At 41.0% G+C, this 15,104-nt stretch overlaps 2 protein-coding genes across 4 annotated transcripts in view; both read right to left on the bottom strand.

Annotated features, from left to right (window-relative positions):
• Positions 1-388, bottom strand: part of LOC126997071 (serine/threonine-protein kinase Kist-like) — a 29,539-nt gene extending 29,151 nt beyond the window's left edge. For all 3 annotated transcript variants that reach the window (XR_007751885.1, XM_050858119.1, XM_050858120.1), the window contains exon 1: positions 132-388. The gene's annotated coding sequence lies outside the window, so the exon portion shown is untranslated. The remainder of the gene's footprint in view (positions 1-131) is intronic.
• Positions 389-1,663: 1,275 nt separating this feature from the next.
• The window catches only part of LOC126997075 (uncharacterized), a 58,121-nt gene continuing 44,680 nt past the window's right edge, over positions 1,664-15,104 (bottom strand). Inside the window, exons 3-14 of the mRNA XM_050858124.1 lie at positions 12,911-13,067; positions 9,826-10,047; positions 9,331-9,532; positions 9,013-9,133; positions 8,511-8,681; positions 7,983-8,089; positions 7,189-7,623; positions 4,529-4,761; positions 3,801-4,038; positions 3,276-3,436; positions 2,786-2,964; positions 1,664-2,227 (exon numbers count right to left, since the gene is read on the bottom strand). Of these exons, the coding sequence (XP_050714081.1) occupies positions 1,799-2,227; positions 2,786-2,964; positions 3,276-3,436; positions 3,801-4,038; positions 4,529-4,761; positions 7,189-7,623; positions 7,983-8,089; positions 8,511-8,681; positions 9,013-9,133; positions 9,331-9,532; positions 9,826-10,039 (2,490 nt within the window). The 5' untranslated portion in view covers positions 10,040-10,047; positions 12,911-13,067 and the 3' untranslated portion in view covers positions 1,664-1,798. The remainder of the gene's footprint in view (positions 2,228-2,785; positions 2,965-3,275; positions 3,437-3,800; positions 4,039-4,528; positions 4,762-7,188; positions 7,624-7,982; positions 8,090-8,510; positions 8,682-9,012; positions 9,134-9,330; positions 9,533-9,825; positions 10,048-12,910; positions 13,068-15,104) is intronic.

Here is a 15,104-nt window from a genome sequence, read left to right on the forward strand (position 1 = left end):
AGATAATTAAGCGGTGACATTCAGCTGGACCCACACTATCATAAAGAGGACATTACAGACTAACGGATAATTACACCTGGCCACGTTACAGCAGCACTAAACAGGCTGACAACCCCCGAGTGTGTCCTTACCACGGGGGCGGGGCTGGGAGCGGTAACGAGAGGGCGCTGGGTGCGGGGAGGATAGGCATGTGCACACACCAACCAGCAGCACTTCAGCCTCAGCCGGGAGTGCAGGGCAGCAGGTGTGTGATGGCAGGTGTGTGAGGACAGGTGTGAGCCAGGCACTGTATTGTAACAGCACGCCCGCCCCGCGCCGCCTCAGGGGATCCGAGCACACACCAACACAGCTGACGAGGGCAGGGACGGGACGCATGTCTAAAAATGTCTGTGTCTATGTGGCATATATCTGTCTAAAAAAAAACTAAACGGAAGAGGCAGTAATTACCAGCTGCACTCAGGATGACAGATTATCAAACCTTTAATTACCGTACCGCAGGTGCAGGTATGAAAGTTTTTTTTTTTTTTTTGTCAAAATTATTGCCCTTGCTTTCATCAAGGTATTATTTTAACTACCTACATCATTACGTACTGCAGCATCAATACATGAGGCTATGAGGAGAAAAGATAATTTATTGTTATACAGCCAAGCTGTTTTCCCGAAGCATAACATATGCATGGAGACTTGCCCGGAGAAATTATAACCTCCGGGCGAGGCGACGCGCACCCCGGCGTATACATGTCCCCATTGACTGTTTTTACTGCCTATTGGTTGTTTAAAGTATAGTAACTGACAGTCAAATCATTCTCGCCTGGCCTGTTGTATATACTTCAGTTGAAACCCCCCCAGCGACCCCCCCCCCAAAAAAAAAATAATAATTATATTTTTCCGGACAATTATAAAGGGCCGGATGGTGTGGTAGGACTTGAGATAAGCTGCACCTGTTGGCACACCGCGGCTTGCCCCAGATCTCTCGTTCTTTGATCCTCCCATGGGCCAAGGCTTCTCTGTTGTCTGCTCATTCTGTTGCTAATCAAGAAATAACGCATACAACGCGACAAAGGCACGCTGAGCCAGATGGAAGAGGCAATTAAACTCATTGACCTCCTCCATTACTTCACCATTCAAAGTTATTTTTGCAATCTTTTTCACATTCAATTCCCACTCTAAATGGGCCACTCTCTCTCTCTCTTATATATATATATATATATATATATATATATATATATATATATATATATATATATATATATATATATATATATATATATACCAGTACCAATACTAGCCAGTCGTTCATGGTGTCCCTCATTTCTTCCTCACACGAGTGAGGCTGAGTGCCTGAGGGGATATCTTGGTGATATGGATATTCTCTTTCTCTCTCTCTCTCCACTGAATGAAGTGAATATTTATTTTTCGATAGAAACCTACATCTTGTTTGATTTACATTGTTTTAGATTTACGCGACCTCTTCAGGGACACAATACTCCTGTAAATCGAGTTACCTGTATATATATATATATATATATATATATATATATATATATATATATATATATATATATATATATATATATATATATATATATATATATATATATATATATATATATATATATATATATATATATATATATATAAAACCAAGGACATTACAAACAAATTTTTAAAAATTGTTGACTTTATTCCACAACCGACTGCTCGCAGATGGAAAATTGTGCATTATTCTTTAGATTCAAGCACATCCAGCACCCTCTGAACTCTGAAGTAGAAAAGGGAGAGAAAACAACAAACTCGCTCATGAACACTTTTTAGCTTTAATTTTGATTTGCATCAGGCCCAGCAGTGAAAGAATCTGCATCTTAGGGGCTTCACACAAGTTGCTCCCAACACACACCAGCCACTTGAAGGTGGATGGCAGGCCGGGGGACACCTTCTCCCAGGTGGAATACTTTTTGAGATTAAGCTTCCAGTAGTGTGTTAGTGGATGAGGAACAAACAACACTTGAAGTGTATTTTGTACATTTTCATTCCTTGCCTGATCTTCTTTGGGCTGAACTACATTGGGATCCTCAACATTTGTGAGGTTGACAGTTCCCATCCTCTTGGTCAGATACAGCATGGTCTTTGAGTCACATTTGTGCAGCTCTGAGGATATGTGGTCAATGTCATCCACCCAGTAAAGAGTGTGCTTGGCAAAGGACTCCTTCTTCAGCTCCTCAGCCACCTGCAAACAGCCATGAAGCAGTCAGGAGTAAAGTGACATGATGCCTATACAAGTGTTACTTGTTAATAACCTTTCTTTAGCTGATTTTATGTGCACATTCCTCAAAAGGCTGAGGATAGAAAAAGATCTTGGGAAAAGAAGGCACTCAGGCCTATGATCCTGATGTGATTAGGTCTGAAAATCACATTATAGGTTGGTTGCCCCAGCTGGAGCTCTAACCATTTGGTTACCTCAGCTTCAGCTGCACACATTACTATTTTCCATCAGTAAAATGTTTCAACCACTTCTCAATCCATTCCCGTGGATGATATACCTGTACTAAAACTCATACTAACTTCATTATTTACTCCATTCCTTATTTTTCAGATAAATAAATATAATATATATGAGTTAAACTGTACTATATACATCAAAATGGATCTTCACAAATAATTCATGTAAATAAACACCCACAGCTTCTGTGGGATGTATTTTTTTTTTTTATCCCCAGTGAACAAAGTATATCAAGAAGCTATCTTTCTAATCCTTTATGAATGAGGGAGACTCAGCCACACCCACCTGGATATATCTCAGTGTTTCTTTACTTGCAGTGGCACAGTCCCTCTGGAGGAGCTGCTCAATGGTGCTGCAAAGGGGCTGGCGTGAGGGATTAAAAAGTGGGGGCTGCATCACCACCTCCTCCAGTTTGAGTCCCTGCTGCTCCAGGAGTTCCTCTACTAGTAGCTGTAACTCTGCCTCTGAGAGTATAGGAAAGTGTTGCCATAACTTTTACTGACCATGAGTACAGAAAACAGCTCCCCCTTTCTATTTCAGAATAAAATAGTCATACATTGCAGACATGGAGGAAGATGAGTATTTACATATGAGAAGATCAAGAACTACAATATAAAGTGTGTATCTCCATCACTAAGATATAACTACAGATGAAGTTACCCATACACAAACAACACACAAGCAAAGGATCATTAAAAATAAATAAAACAAGAAATAAACCAAACAATTAAGTGATGATAAAAAACATGCACAAGTCAGCCGGGTGGACACTCACTTTTCTTACGAGAGGTGCGAGGAATTCTCCACATGCCCTCGCTCCAGAAGTATTTTGAGAACACCTCTGGACTGAAGTGGCATACCTTATGGAGTGGCTGCCAGTGGAAGGCTGCAGAGGGGTCAACATTGCAGCAGACCCACAGGAGCCGCGAGATGTACCTGGAGGGGGGAGGGGGGGGGGGGGGGCAACATTTCATACAGAAGCACTCACAGAGCACAGCAGTGTGTCTTGATAGCCTTGAGTAAAGTTCATACAAACACTCATGAAACAAACTTACAACAGCGTGCAGAAACTCCCTTTGTATGAAAATTATTTAAATATTTTGAACATAACACTCTCTACCATAATTCAACGTTCTAGGCCCATAAAACGTTATCTCTCAACACAATCTACAGTTTAGAAAAATCAAGGTAGGCCTAACCTATACTTTGCAATGTTACATAACTGTTTTCAAATATTAGTAATTTACAAAATTAATTAATGATGTGCAAAATAATGCTAGAAATCTGTATACACACATACTTCTGCCAGTCCTGCCAGGAGAAGGGAGTGATGATTGTGTAGTCTGGTAGTTCAGTTTTGACGACATCAACAGCTTGGGACAGGATGACCTCTGTGTGGTTGTCCAGTCCACAAAACATCTTCAGTGCCATAATAATAGATGCCATCGCCAGGCTTTCAACAGGCGGTACAGCCAGGGTATGATATTTCCTGTCCTCTACCAGCCTGGCTAACTTTTCAGCAATATTTGTGACTTCCTCTGAAAACAAAGACCAAACACCATAAACAAATGCTAATACCTTAGAAATAATTTGCCTTTGCTAAGATAGTATTGGCATAAAATTTTCATCATATCAAACCAGATTTACAAGGATTTTTTATTTGCTTTCACCACCATTACCAATGATATACACACATCATCCCTCATCTTTTACATTCTTTCAATAGTGCTTTATAAGGCTTTCCTTTGTCTGCCTGTCATATGACTTATATATCATACATCTCTGCTACAAGCACTCATTTCTCACCATCTCCCCCCTCACCTGCATCAAGAAGATTAAAACTTCTGACAGGCACATGAAAGAGCTCTGTTGACAATGCAAAATAAACACCTTTGAAATTACCATATACGGTACCTCACCATTAGCTTAATGGTAAAACCTATTTATGATGGACCAACCAGAGCCTTCCTTATCTAATGAATCCAAGGAGTCACCTTTACTAACTCTGTAGATGCTAACTCTCCCTACCTGGCAAGTTTAACACCTTCACAAACTTCTTCAGGATGCCTCCCATGGCTGGAAGAGGCACATACTGGAGGCTGAGGTACACTGCCAGCCGCCCAGCCATGGTCTGTACTTCCTTGGCGTTGGGAAGGTTCTTGCAGTTCTTGAACATCGCGAGGTCATAGTAGCCCACCTCCATGTTCGGCCGAAGGAGGTACGGAGCAGAGTAGTAAGGGATGTGGCCTTCTCGACACCACCTAGAGGAAGTCAAATAATTGCTCAGTTTATTTGTTTCTGCTGGAATATTAGTTTTCTCCATCAACCTAAATGAACACAATCACCAACATTTTATAAGTGGCCTAATGTCTGAACTGAGTGGATTTAAAGACACTCAGGTAAGTGTGTTGAACACCACACCAGACTGTGGCAACCAAGAGACTGAATGTTACACTTTTGAAAATTCTTTTATGAAGGCATATAATTTATCATCCTCATCATCACCTGCAAGAGAGTCATATATATATATATATATATATATATATATATATATATATATATATATATATATATATATATATATATATATATATATATATATATATATATTTTTTTTTATAAAGGACTGCAGCAGCGATTAGTTAACGCTAACTGTTGCTCTCATATAGCGATAAGTATAGAGTGGCCAAAAGAGAGGTCAATTTCGGGTGGAGGTGTCTTGATACAATCTTCTTGAAAGAGGTCAGGTCATAGGCAGGAGGAAATACAGATGAAGGAAGGCTGTTCCAGAGTTTACCAATGAAAGGAATGAAAGAATGGAGATGCTGGGTAACTCTTACATAAGGGGTTTGGACAGTATAGGGATGAGCATGAGTAAAAAGTCGTGTGCAGCGGGGACACGGGAGGGGGGGAGGCATGCAGTTAGCAAGTTCAAAAGAGCAGTCAACATGAAAATATCAATAGAAGATAGAAAGAGATGCAACATGGCGGCAGAATTTAAGAGGTAGAAGGCTGTCAGTAAGAGGAGAGCTGATGAGACGAAGAGCCTTAGACTCCACTCTGTCCTGACGAGCTGTGCAAGTGGAGCACCCCCACACGTGAGATGCATACTCCATACGAGGGCGAAAAGGCCATTATATATGGAAAGCATCTGTGTGGGGGAGAAGAACTGGCGGAGACGATACAGAATGCCCAACCTCAAGGAAGCTGATTTAGTAAGAGGGGAGATGTGGAGTTTCCAGTTGAGATTTTGAGCTAAGGATAGACCGAGGATATTTAGTGTTGGAGAAGATGACAGCTGAGTGTTGTCAAAGAATAGGGGATAGGTGTTTGGAAAATTGTGTCAAGTTGATAGGTGGAGAAATTGGGTTTTTGAGGCATTGAAGGACACAAGGTTCCTTTTACCCCAATCGGAAATGATAGCAAGGTCTGAGGTTAAGCGTTTTGCAGCCTCCAGTCTGGAGTCTTGTAATTCCTGTTGAGAGGGTCTTCTGTTGAAAGAAGTTGAATAATGCAGAGTGGAGTCATCAGCATATGAGTGGATAGGACAGTTTGTTATGGAAAGAAGATCATTGATGAATAACAGGAAGAGAGTGGGTGATAGAACAGAGCCCTGTGGAACACCACTGTTGATAGGTTTAGGGGAAGAACAGTGACCGTCTACCACAGCAGAGATAGAACGGCCGGAAAGGAAACTGGAGATAAAGGAATAGAGAGAAGGATAGAATCCGAAAGAGGGCAGTATAGAAATCAAAGAGTTGTGCCAGACTCTATTGAAAGCTTTTGATATGTCTAGCGCAACTGAGAAAGTTTCACCAAAATGGCTAAGAGAGGATGACCAAGAATCAATTTAGAGAGTAAGAAGATCGCCAGTAGAACGCCCCTTGCGGAACCCATACTGACAATCAGATAGAAGGTCAGAAGTGGAAAGATGCTTTTGAATTTTCTGGTTAAGGATTGATTCAAAAGCTTTAGATAGACAGGAAAGTAAAGCTATAGGACAGTAGTTTGAGGGATTGGAACGGTCACCCTTCTTAGGTACAGGCTGTATGAAGGCGTACTTCCTGCAGGAAGGAAAGGTAGATGTTGACATGCAGAGGCGAAAGAGTTTGACCAGGCAGAGTGTCAGCACGGGAGCACAGTTTTCAAGGGCAATAGGAGGCACTCCATCAGGTCCATAAGCCTTCTGAGAGTTGAGGCCAGAGAGGGCATAGAAAACATCATTCTTAAGAATCTTAATAACAGGCATAATGGAGTCAGAGGGGGGATGAGTAGGAGGAATATGCCCAGAATCATCCAAAATGGAGTTTTTACAGAAAGTTTGAGAGAAGAGTTCAGCCTTAGAGATAGATGAGATGGCGGTGCTGCCGTCAGGGTTAAGGAAAGGAGGAAAAGATGAAGAAGCGAAATTGGAGGAGATATTTTCGGCTAGATGCCAGAAGTCCTGGGAAGAATTAGAAAAAGCAAGGTTTTGACATTTCCTATTGATGAAAGAGCTTTTGGTAAGTCAAAGATAGATTTTACACGATTCCGGGCAGAAATGTAAAGATCATAGTTAGCAGGAGTGCGAAGGCTGAGGTACCTTTTGTAATGACAAAGATTATATGTTTTCATAACTACAGATTGAAGATGGTAACTTAGCCTATGACAAATTATGTATGAAGAGAAAGTCTGCCTTCACAATTCACCTAATAATGTCTGAGAGAAGGATATCCTCCTCGGCCAGCAGCACAGCCAGGTACAGCAGGGCCAGCAGCTTGGAGAAACTCATAACAAAGGGCAGTGTGGAGGTGCGATGACGGATGACTCTCTCCGAGGCTTTCTCTGCTTTCCTCATGTGTTTTTTATTTTCACGTTTCTTAACCTCAAGAGTTTTTCTTGGCCTTTTGGATGAAACTATTCTTCGCTTGGGCCCACAGATTCTCTTTGCTTTCACCCCTGAGTCTTGGTGTTCAGCTTCTTCTGTATCATCAGTTTCTCTTGAACGTTTTCCTTCACCAGTTTCCTCTTTTTCTACTTCTTTTTCCTCCTCCTGTTGTAGATCTTCCTCTGAATCTGATCTATATATTTTTGCTGTTTCTTTAATCCAATTTCTGATGACTTTATCACGGCGAATCTGTTTTCTGGAATAAGGACAACACAGTTAAGAGGAATCAGTAATTATGTCAAACACTCCCACAATCCAAAGCCATAACAGGAAAGATTTCCCAGTAAAATGAGACTACCTTTTCTTTACTCCTTTGCATACATAAGTTACTTTCTTTATTCAGTCCATCATCTTCCTATCCAGTCATCTATGTTTCTTCATATCTGATTCACCCATGAGCTGACATGTCATGTATTTAGCCAGTATTTCAAAATTTTCCATCACTATATCATCCCTGACCCACCCCTATCATATGCATTATGTTCCTAAGCATTTTTGTGTTTGCTGCTCTCATCTTCAGCCTTCCCAACACAGCACTGTCACAACACAGCTTACTTTCTCAGGCAGGGTGGAGGTTCCCTTTCTGTGTCTGAGCCCTTGCCATAGGAGCTCAGGTGGCTGCTTCCATCCTTGCAGGACGATGGCTCGCTCTTGCCTGATGTCTGTAATGAGTTTTAGCTTGCTCTACATAACCATTAAAACACATTAAGAGGGAATACTTAAAATATATTCCTATACATTGCTAAATTCTAAGGATCATGTAGCAATGACAAAATACTTTCATGCTTGACTCTCCACCTTTGTGATAGTGCTCCTATATTTCAGTAAAATAAATATAGCTTCTGCACATCCTTGTACTTCCCTATATAAATATGAAAGTACATATGAACATATATTTAAGACAGTAATTTATTTGTCTTCTGATTATCTTAGTGTGGTTGTTTAGTTAAATAGTACATGCTTATCACTGAAACATAGACCAAATCATCAGATCTAATCCCATTCAAATACACTTGTGGCACACTTGAACACATCTTTCATGAATACTGAAGTTAACTGACATGCTACAGGACACAGTCTCACCTTTGTTCTTGACCCGCTGCCACAAGAGGAGCTGAGGGATGTGCCGGAGTCTGACAGCATGGACGCTTCAAACTCATTCAGTGATTTGCTGAGCTCATTGGCAAGTGTTTTGTTCATGAAACTTGAATCCTTCTTTTTCCTCATCTCATCCTGCCGTTTCCTCCACTCAATCTGCAATGAAGAGATAACAAATAATATATCTCAGTACTAGCATATAAAGACTGCAATGTTGTAATTATTTTGAGAGCATACTACATCTTCACTATGCCACAACACTGATTCATGAAAAGGCTATTACAGACATTAACTGGAATAGGGTGGTTAATTTACCATTTCAGAGGAGCCACATTAACATTTTAAGAGGACTACAAGCTAGATTACAGGAAAAGTGGAGATATGTTTTTAATTTATTTAGTTAGTGGCCTAGGCTGTACACTGACATGGCAAGGGAATTATTTTTTTTTTTTTCCCAGGCAAGAAGCACTCAACATGCAATACACACCTTATCCTTTATCTTATCCAGCTTGGTGGGTTTTTTCTTTCTCTTTTTCTTTCGCAGTCGGTAAGAATGAAGTGAACTGCTACACACAGACTCAACCCCCTCATGAATAAGCTTCACGTCTCTGGCAGCAATCAATACAAGATATAAAAATTATTATTATTATTCATCTTCCTATCTGGTCTCTCTATCTTAACTTCCAAAAAACACACAAACCTGATATACTAATTAAGAGCTATCCCTCATTACATATCAAGATCTATGTGAAATACTAAGTCTTTTTTTTCGTAGATCATACAAAGCAAATAACTGGTACATTACCTGGTGTTTTTCAGAGATGTTCGGACATATTTTCTTTTTACCGGCATGAAGGCGATCTTTCTGCGCTGCAGGTAAGCGACCCACAGCTTGAAGACAACTGGCCCAAACTTTGGTGATGCCCCAAGCTTGACCATGGCCTTGGTCCACTCATACAAGACACAGTTGTAGGCCTCAAAAGTAGTCCAGTTGTTTGGCTCTTTCTCTTAAAATGCAAAATAATACATTTAATGATTACTTTTACCTTATTATGTTAACTATCTTTCGCTGTATAAGATTGAAGACTGACTTCTTTATCACAGAACTTTATTGCAGCTACTACATTCTACCAACACTTATTAACTTAAGAATAACTTTATGTCCAAATCTTTAGCCTCACTGGTTAGGATACTGCCACTGCTAGCCAGGGTAACAGGAGCAATGTAACTCAACATGACAAGTGATTTTAATTGTTGAAATTGACAACTGATCTCTCCACAATATTATCCCAAAACTAACCATGAGGGGGAGGGGCAACATCTTCCCCGTCAGGGTTATGCATGCGAGTCTTGATCAGGCGGGAACGATCCACCTCTCCGACAGTTTCCTGGCTGAGCAGCTCAATGTAGTGCTCCTCTTGCCTCCCACACTGGTCACACACCTTCAGGCCGTGGGTGGTGGTGAAGGACTCGCCCCCACACACCCGGCACTGCTGCTTGGAGCTGGAGGCCATCACTCCAGCTGGTGAAAAATGAAAAACAGCTTGAAAGAGCTTTGAGGTGGCATGAGAAAAGGATTAAAATATTACTTAAACAATTTGGGAGAAATTTTTTGGGTATAAGTCATCCTTTGATTTTATGGACAAAACAGTTTTTTCTGGTAAGTTTTGATACACTTTGAACTGATCTGCTAACTGTCTCTCTTGCAAATCACTAGATTTTTTGTTTTCCCCTTACTAATAATTAGTGATTTTCACAAAACAAATAATGTACATCAATACCTAGCAAACAAATCACTCACTCACTTGAAATAAAAAAAAATATCCTCATAGCATGCAGAAATGAGAAAGATTAGCACTTAAGCCCTCAGAGGACAATAAGGAAGGCAGACTCCACTGCCGCCTTGACAGTGTGACAACACAATGGTGCAGCATGAAGTGTATCACACGTATTTAACAAAAAAATATTAACATAAACCAATCTAACCAAACAAATCCTGCCTATTATAACCTGATCTGACCGAACATTATACTATATCTGACCTAACCCGACCTGCGGCCTGCTGCCAATATACAATAACTGAAAATGTAACCTTAATTTTGCTCCTTGTTTGTTTATAGTCCATCTCCCATTCCTGAAGTTGGACTTGTGATGATCCTCCTCCATCTTGCTCAATCCAGTGCTAATACTTCCTCTATTTCTAGCATTTCCAAGTCTTGTTGCACTGTTCTTTTCCACATTCTTCTTGGTCTTCCAACTGGTCTCCTTCCAAGTACATACCTCACTTCCTTCGCCATCCTCAACACTCCGCCCTCTGTCTCTCTTCTCACATATTCAAACTATTGCAACCTTCTCTGTCTCACTCTCTCTCCTGTATCTGTGTGTGCGCGTGTGTGTGTGTGTGTGTGTGTGGGGACTGGGACAACTGGCCACGGCCACCTAGCAGCCGACCAATTCGCCGTGGGAAACAGGCCACAGCCAACTGACCACCACGGACACATCTGTGATTGTGTTAATAAGACACGAATCTCTTGATGACTGACTCAGGTCGGATTCATAAAATACGACTCTCTTAATTTTTAATCATTATACTCAGGGGTGAAAGTAAGCCGGTATGCTGTGGTACGCCATACTGGTAAGAGATATACAGCCGTCTACAGCCGGTACACAGGGGTATGCTTTTGAAGACACAACTTTCACCCCTGGCTACCTACCAGGCGATAGGATTTGTTTGTAAACATGAAACACTTGTAGTGCAAAGTAGCTCATTATATTTGGCGGATTTCTAGCAGATTTGGATACCCAATCTCGCGCATTTTCGTCCATCAGAGTTGACAGCACTGCCTGACTGGCTCGCATTCTCAGTTTCTCACAGGTTCTGGACGAGAAGAGTGACGGCCAGTATCGCGTGCACAGGGGTACGCCGTACAGGGAAGAGATATACAGCCGTCTACAGCCGGTACGCAGGGGTATGCCTTTGAAGACAGTACCAGCAAGAATCTAATCTTACTTTCACCCCTGAATTTGGCAACCCTTAAAGGACCCATTAACTTCCTCCATTAATCCACATTTTTTTTTACAAAAAAAGAATTGGGAGGTGACCTCAATAAGTCTGATAGCTCTATGATAGCTGTGATGGAAATGACTGTGTGTTGGGGGAAATAGGAATGAAGAAAACCAAACCCTGGCCCTGGCATTTGTTCCCATGGATTATATGACTGTATTTTAAAATCTCTCTGATGAGCTACCAGATGAACTTCAAGTGCTTCATGATTGCTTTGAGGACAAATATGTTGGCAGAAGAAAAAGAAGGGGTAATGGCAGACGTGCTTCCACCTTTTCCACAGGAAATGTGGAATGTTTAAGAACTCTCCTTAAATGATGAAGACAGGGCAAAGAATCATGCAGAAGCTGCTCATGGAAGACTGCAAAATGAACTTGGAATGCAACATCCTACTGTTTGGAAATTTACTGAATGTTTGAAAAAAGTCCAACATGGAAGAGACCTTTATTTCAAGCAGCTGATCGCAGGGCAAGACCCACCTGTCAAGTTGAAGAAATACAGACAAGTAGATGAAAGAATTAAAGCAATTGTCAGTGATTTTGAGGGTAGAAATTATGTTGAATATCTTAGGGGACTTGCCAATAACTTTTCATAGATTTTTGCAGTAGCATCTTTTTTCTCATTTACTTAAATAAAGTAATTTTGAAATTCTAGCATTTCTGCATAAGTACCAGTATCTTCTATTTCTTTATTTCAATAAAGCACTCCATAAAGAAATTTTGTTTGGTTTATCAAACACAGTTTTATCTATCAACAACAAAAAGTTCCATATGGCGGCGAGTTGGCCGTGGCGACTGGTCTTACTGCTAAATTTGGTGGCCAGTTATCCAAGACCCGTGTGTGTGTGTGTGTGTGTGTGTGTGTGTGTGTGTGTGTGTGATTCAAATTATTGAGAATGATAAGATCTACATTATAAATTAATACTTGTAAGGCTTGAGGATGACCTCAGCCATAATAATACCAGTATATACCTGGTTTGATGCCACCTAATGAAGGATTCAATGTCTCTCTTCTAACTATAGAGAAAGTGTTTGACTGACACTCACCCTAATTTATAATCCTGGAGAAGGAATAATCCACTTCGCATGACTAATTACCTTGATTGCCATCCCTTACCCCCACTCAGACTACCACACATGCCGCCACAAGAATGGTGACCAAAAGTACTCCCCGCCTGCACTCCCAAGGACATGTTCAATGAGTGCTTACCTCGAACAAACGTGGCATTGTCACTGACTGTTGACATTATAGAACCCTTGGAACTACTTATATCTACAGCATGTTATCACACTATTGAGGAGGAATCCTCGTGGAGGCTTACCTTGCTCATGCCCTGGGCCTGGTGTGACGTGCTACGAGCGCGGCACGTGCGTTTGTTTACCTCCTACTTGGTCCTGGTCTTGGTCGACTCTTATCTTGATCTTGATGTCACATGTGGCTTGAGATTTCTCCCAGCCAGGCCTTTGTATCGGCAGCTCCTGTGAAAGAAAAACAAAACATACAGAAAATCGGTGTTCAGGATCCTGGTCTGGATTAATTTCTCGTGTGTTTCGTTACACGCTGTGGTCGTGTTGGAGTATAGTAAAGAGTAAATCCTGGCGTTTCACTGTTATTACACTCACAATGGATATTTCAGTCTCATCAAAATAAGGCCACAGTCTAATAGACTGGACGTGTTACAAGGGTTTAGAATAATTAGATGAACAGAATCTAGCTTTTGGCGAGCCATAGCTGTCTTGGTAAAACTCTAGAATCACACCCAACTCACGTTATCACATTATTTGTTTAGATTGTATTTGCTAATCAGCCTAATCATCACTCTGGTAACAGGTTCCATTATCATTACTCGTTTCTAAGATTTTAAAATGCTGGGAAATATTACTATTTCAGCGGTGATAAGTTAGATTACTATTTGCTCATGTGAAGTGTCTTCGGCTAGAAACTCCTCTTGGTTGGGTTATAAGTCCATCTTTATTTAATAGCCTAATGTATAAGGTTGCACAGTCTTCATTATCATGGGTACTAGTGTCATTATAATATGTTGAAGACATTTTCCTACGGGATCTCTAAACCTAGCTAGTTTGACCCTCAAGCAAAATGAAATACGTTTACATGGCCATAGTATTTTACTGTAACCAGACATTACGTATATATTGTGCATTTCATAAAGAAGCAAAAAGTGAAATATTCTTTCCTATTACATCCATGTTTATGCCCTTGCGGAAAGACACAGTGTCTTTGGCCTGATAAATGGCTAACGTCACACTAATTTTTAAGAAACGAGATAAAAACTACCGAGTATTTTTTTTTTTTTTTTTTACGTTGTTGCCTACTGCGCCGGTAGGCATCTTCCCGGTGGGGCCTGATGGTCGGCCCAAGGCTTCTTCCAGGTGGGGCCTGATGGTCGGCCCAGCCCGTTCTGGCGCAGGCGAGTGTTTATAGTGGCGCCATCTTGCATTGGCTCATGCTGCCCCCCGGAACTCGTTCTTGATTCGCTTGGACGGCTTCCTCTAGAGTCCGGGTTGATGGGTGGTCTTCAGGACAGCATGTGGGTAGTTTTAAGCCACTCGGCGGTGACTGAAAAATCCGAGTGGTAGCGTGAGGATTCGAACCCGCGTCGTCCATCACGCGGCGAATGTTGGTCCAGTACGCTACCAGTTCGGCCACCGCCTAATTACAGGCCCGTTAGTCTAATCTTAGTAGTAGGTAAGCTACTCGAGAGCATGATTGGAGACAAAATTGTGATTTGCATTGGAAGACACTAATTAAATATTTACAGCATGGTTTCCGTATCAAGAGATCATGTTTGTCTAACCTACTGACCTTTTATAATGACCTCTTCACAGTTTATGACATAACCAAATCAATGGCCGTAGTCTACCTGAATTTCCAAAAGGTGTTTGGTGAAGTTTCACACTGTAAATTGCTTTACAGAATTAAGCAACTAGATATTGACGGTAAAGTACACCAATAAATCGCTCTTTGGTTGAGCAACAGACCGCAAAGAGTGGTGATTGATGGAGCTGCCTCAGAGTGAGCACCTGTCACTAGTGGTGTCTCTCAGGGCTCAGTTCGTGGCCCAGTGCTGTTCATAATTTACATCAATGACATTGACGTTGGAATCAATAATCTCATTACTAAATTTATTGACTTTACGGAGATTGGGAAATAGGTCTCAGACCAAGACTCAAAAGTGTTCAATGTGTTAAAGACCAAAGTTGCGACAAATCTCAAATTCTCACAGCAATGCATCGACGCAGGGAATGAAGCGAACAGAATGCTAGGCTTCATCAACAAAAGCTTTTCATTCGAGAATAAAGATGTAATACTCCCACTATACAATAGTTTAGAATACACAATGTGAAGGACAATATGTTAAAGTTGATGTTAGAAGTAGGACAACAAAGATTTCCTTGCGCAACAAACCTTATAACGAAAGACTCTCATCTCTTAATCACCTTTTCTCTTTTGAGAAGCGTCAGCTCCAAGGAAAACTGATCGAATGTTTCAAAATA

Source organism: Eriocheir sinensis, chromosome 11 (genome assembly GCF_024679095.1).
Source record: "Eriocheir sinensis breed Jianghai 21 chromosome 11, ASM2467909v1, whole genome shotgun sequence".
Classification (NCBI taxonomy): Eukaryota; Metazoa; Arthropoda; class Malacostraca; order Decapoda; family Varunidae; genus Eriocheir; species Eriocheir sinensis.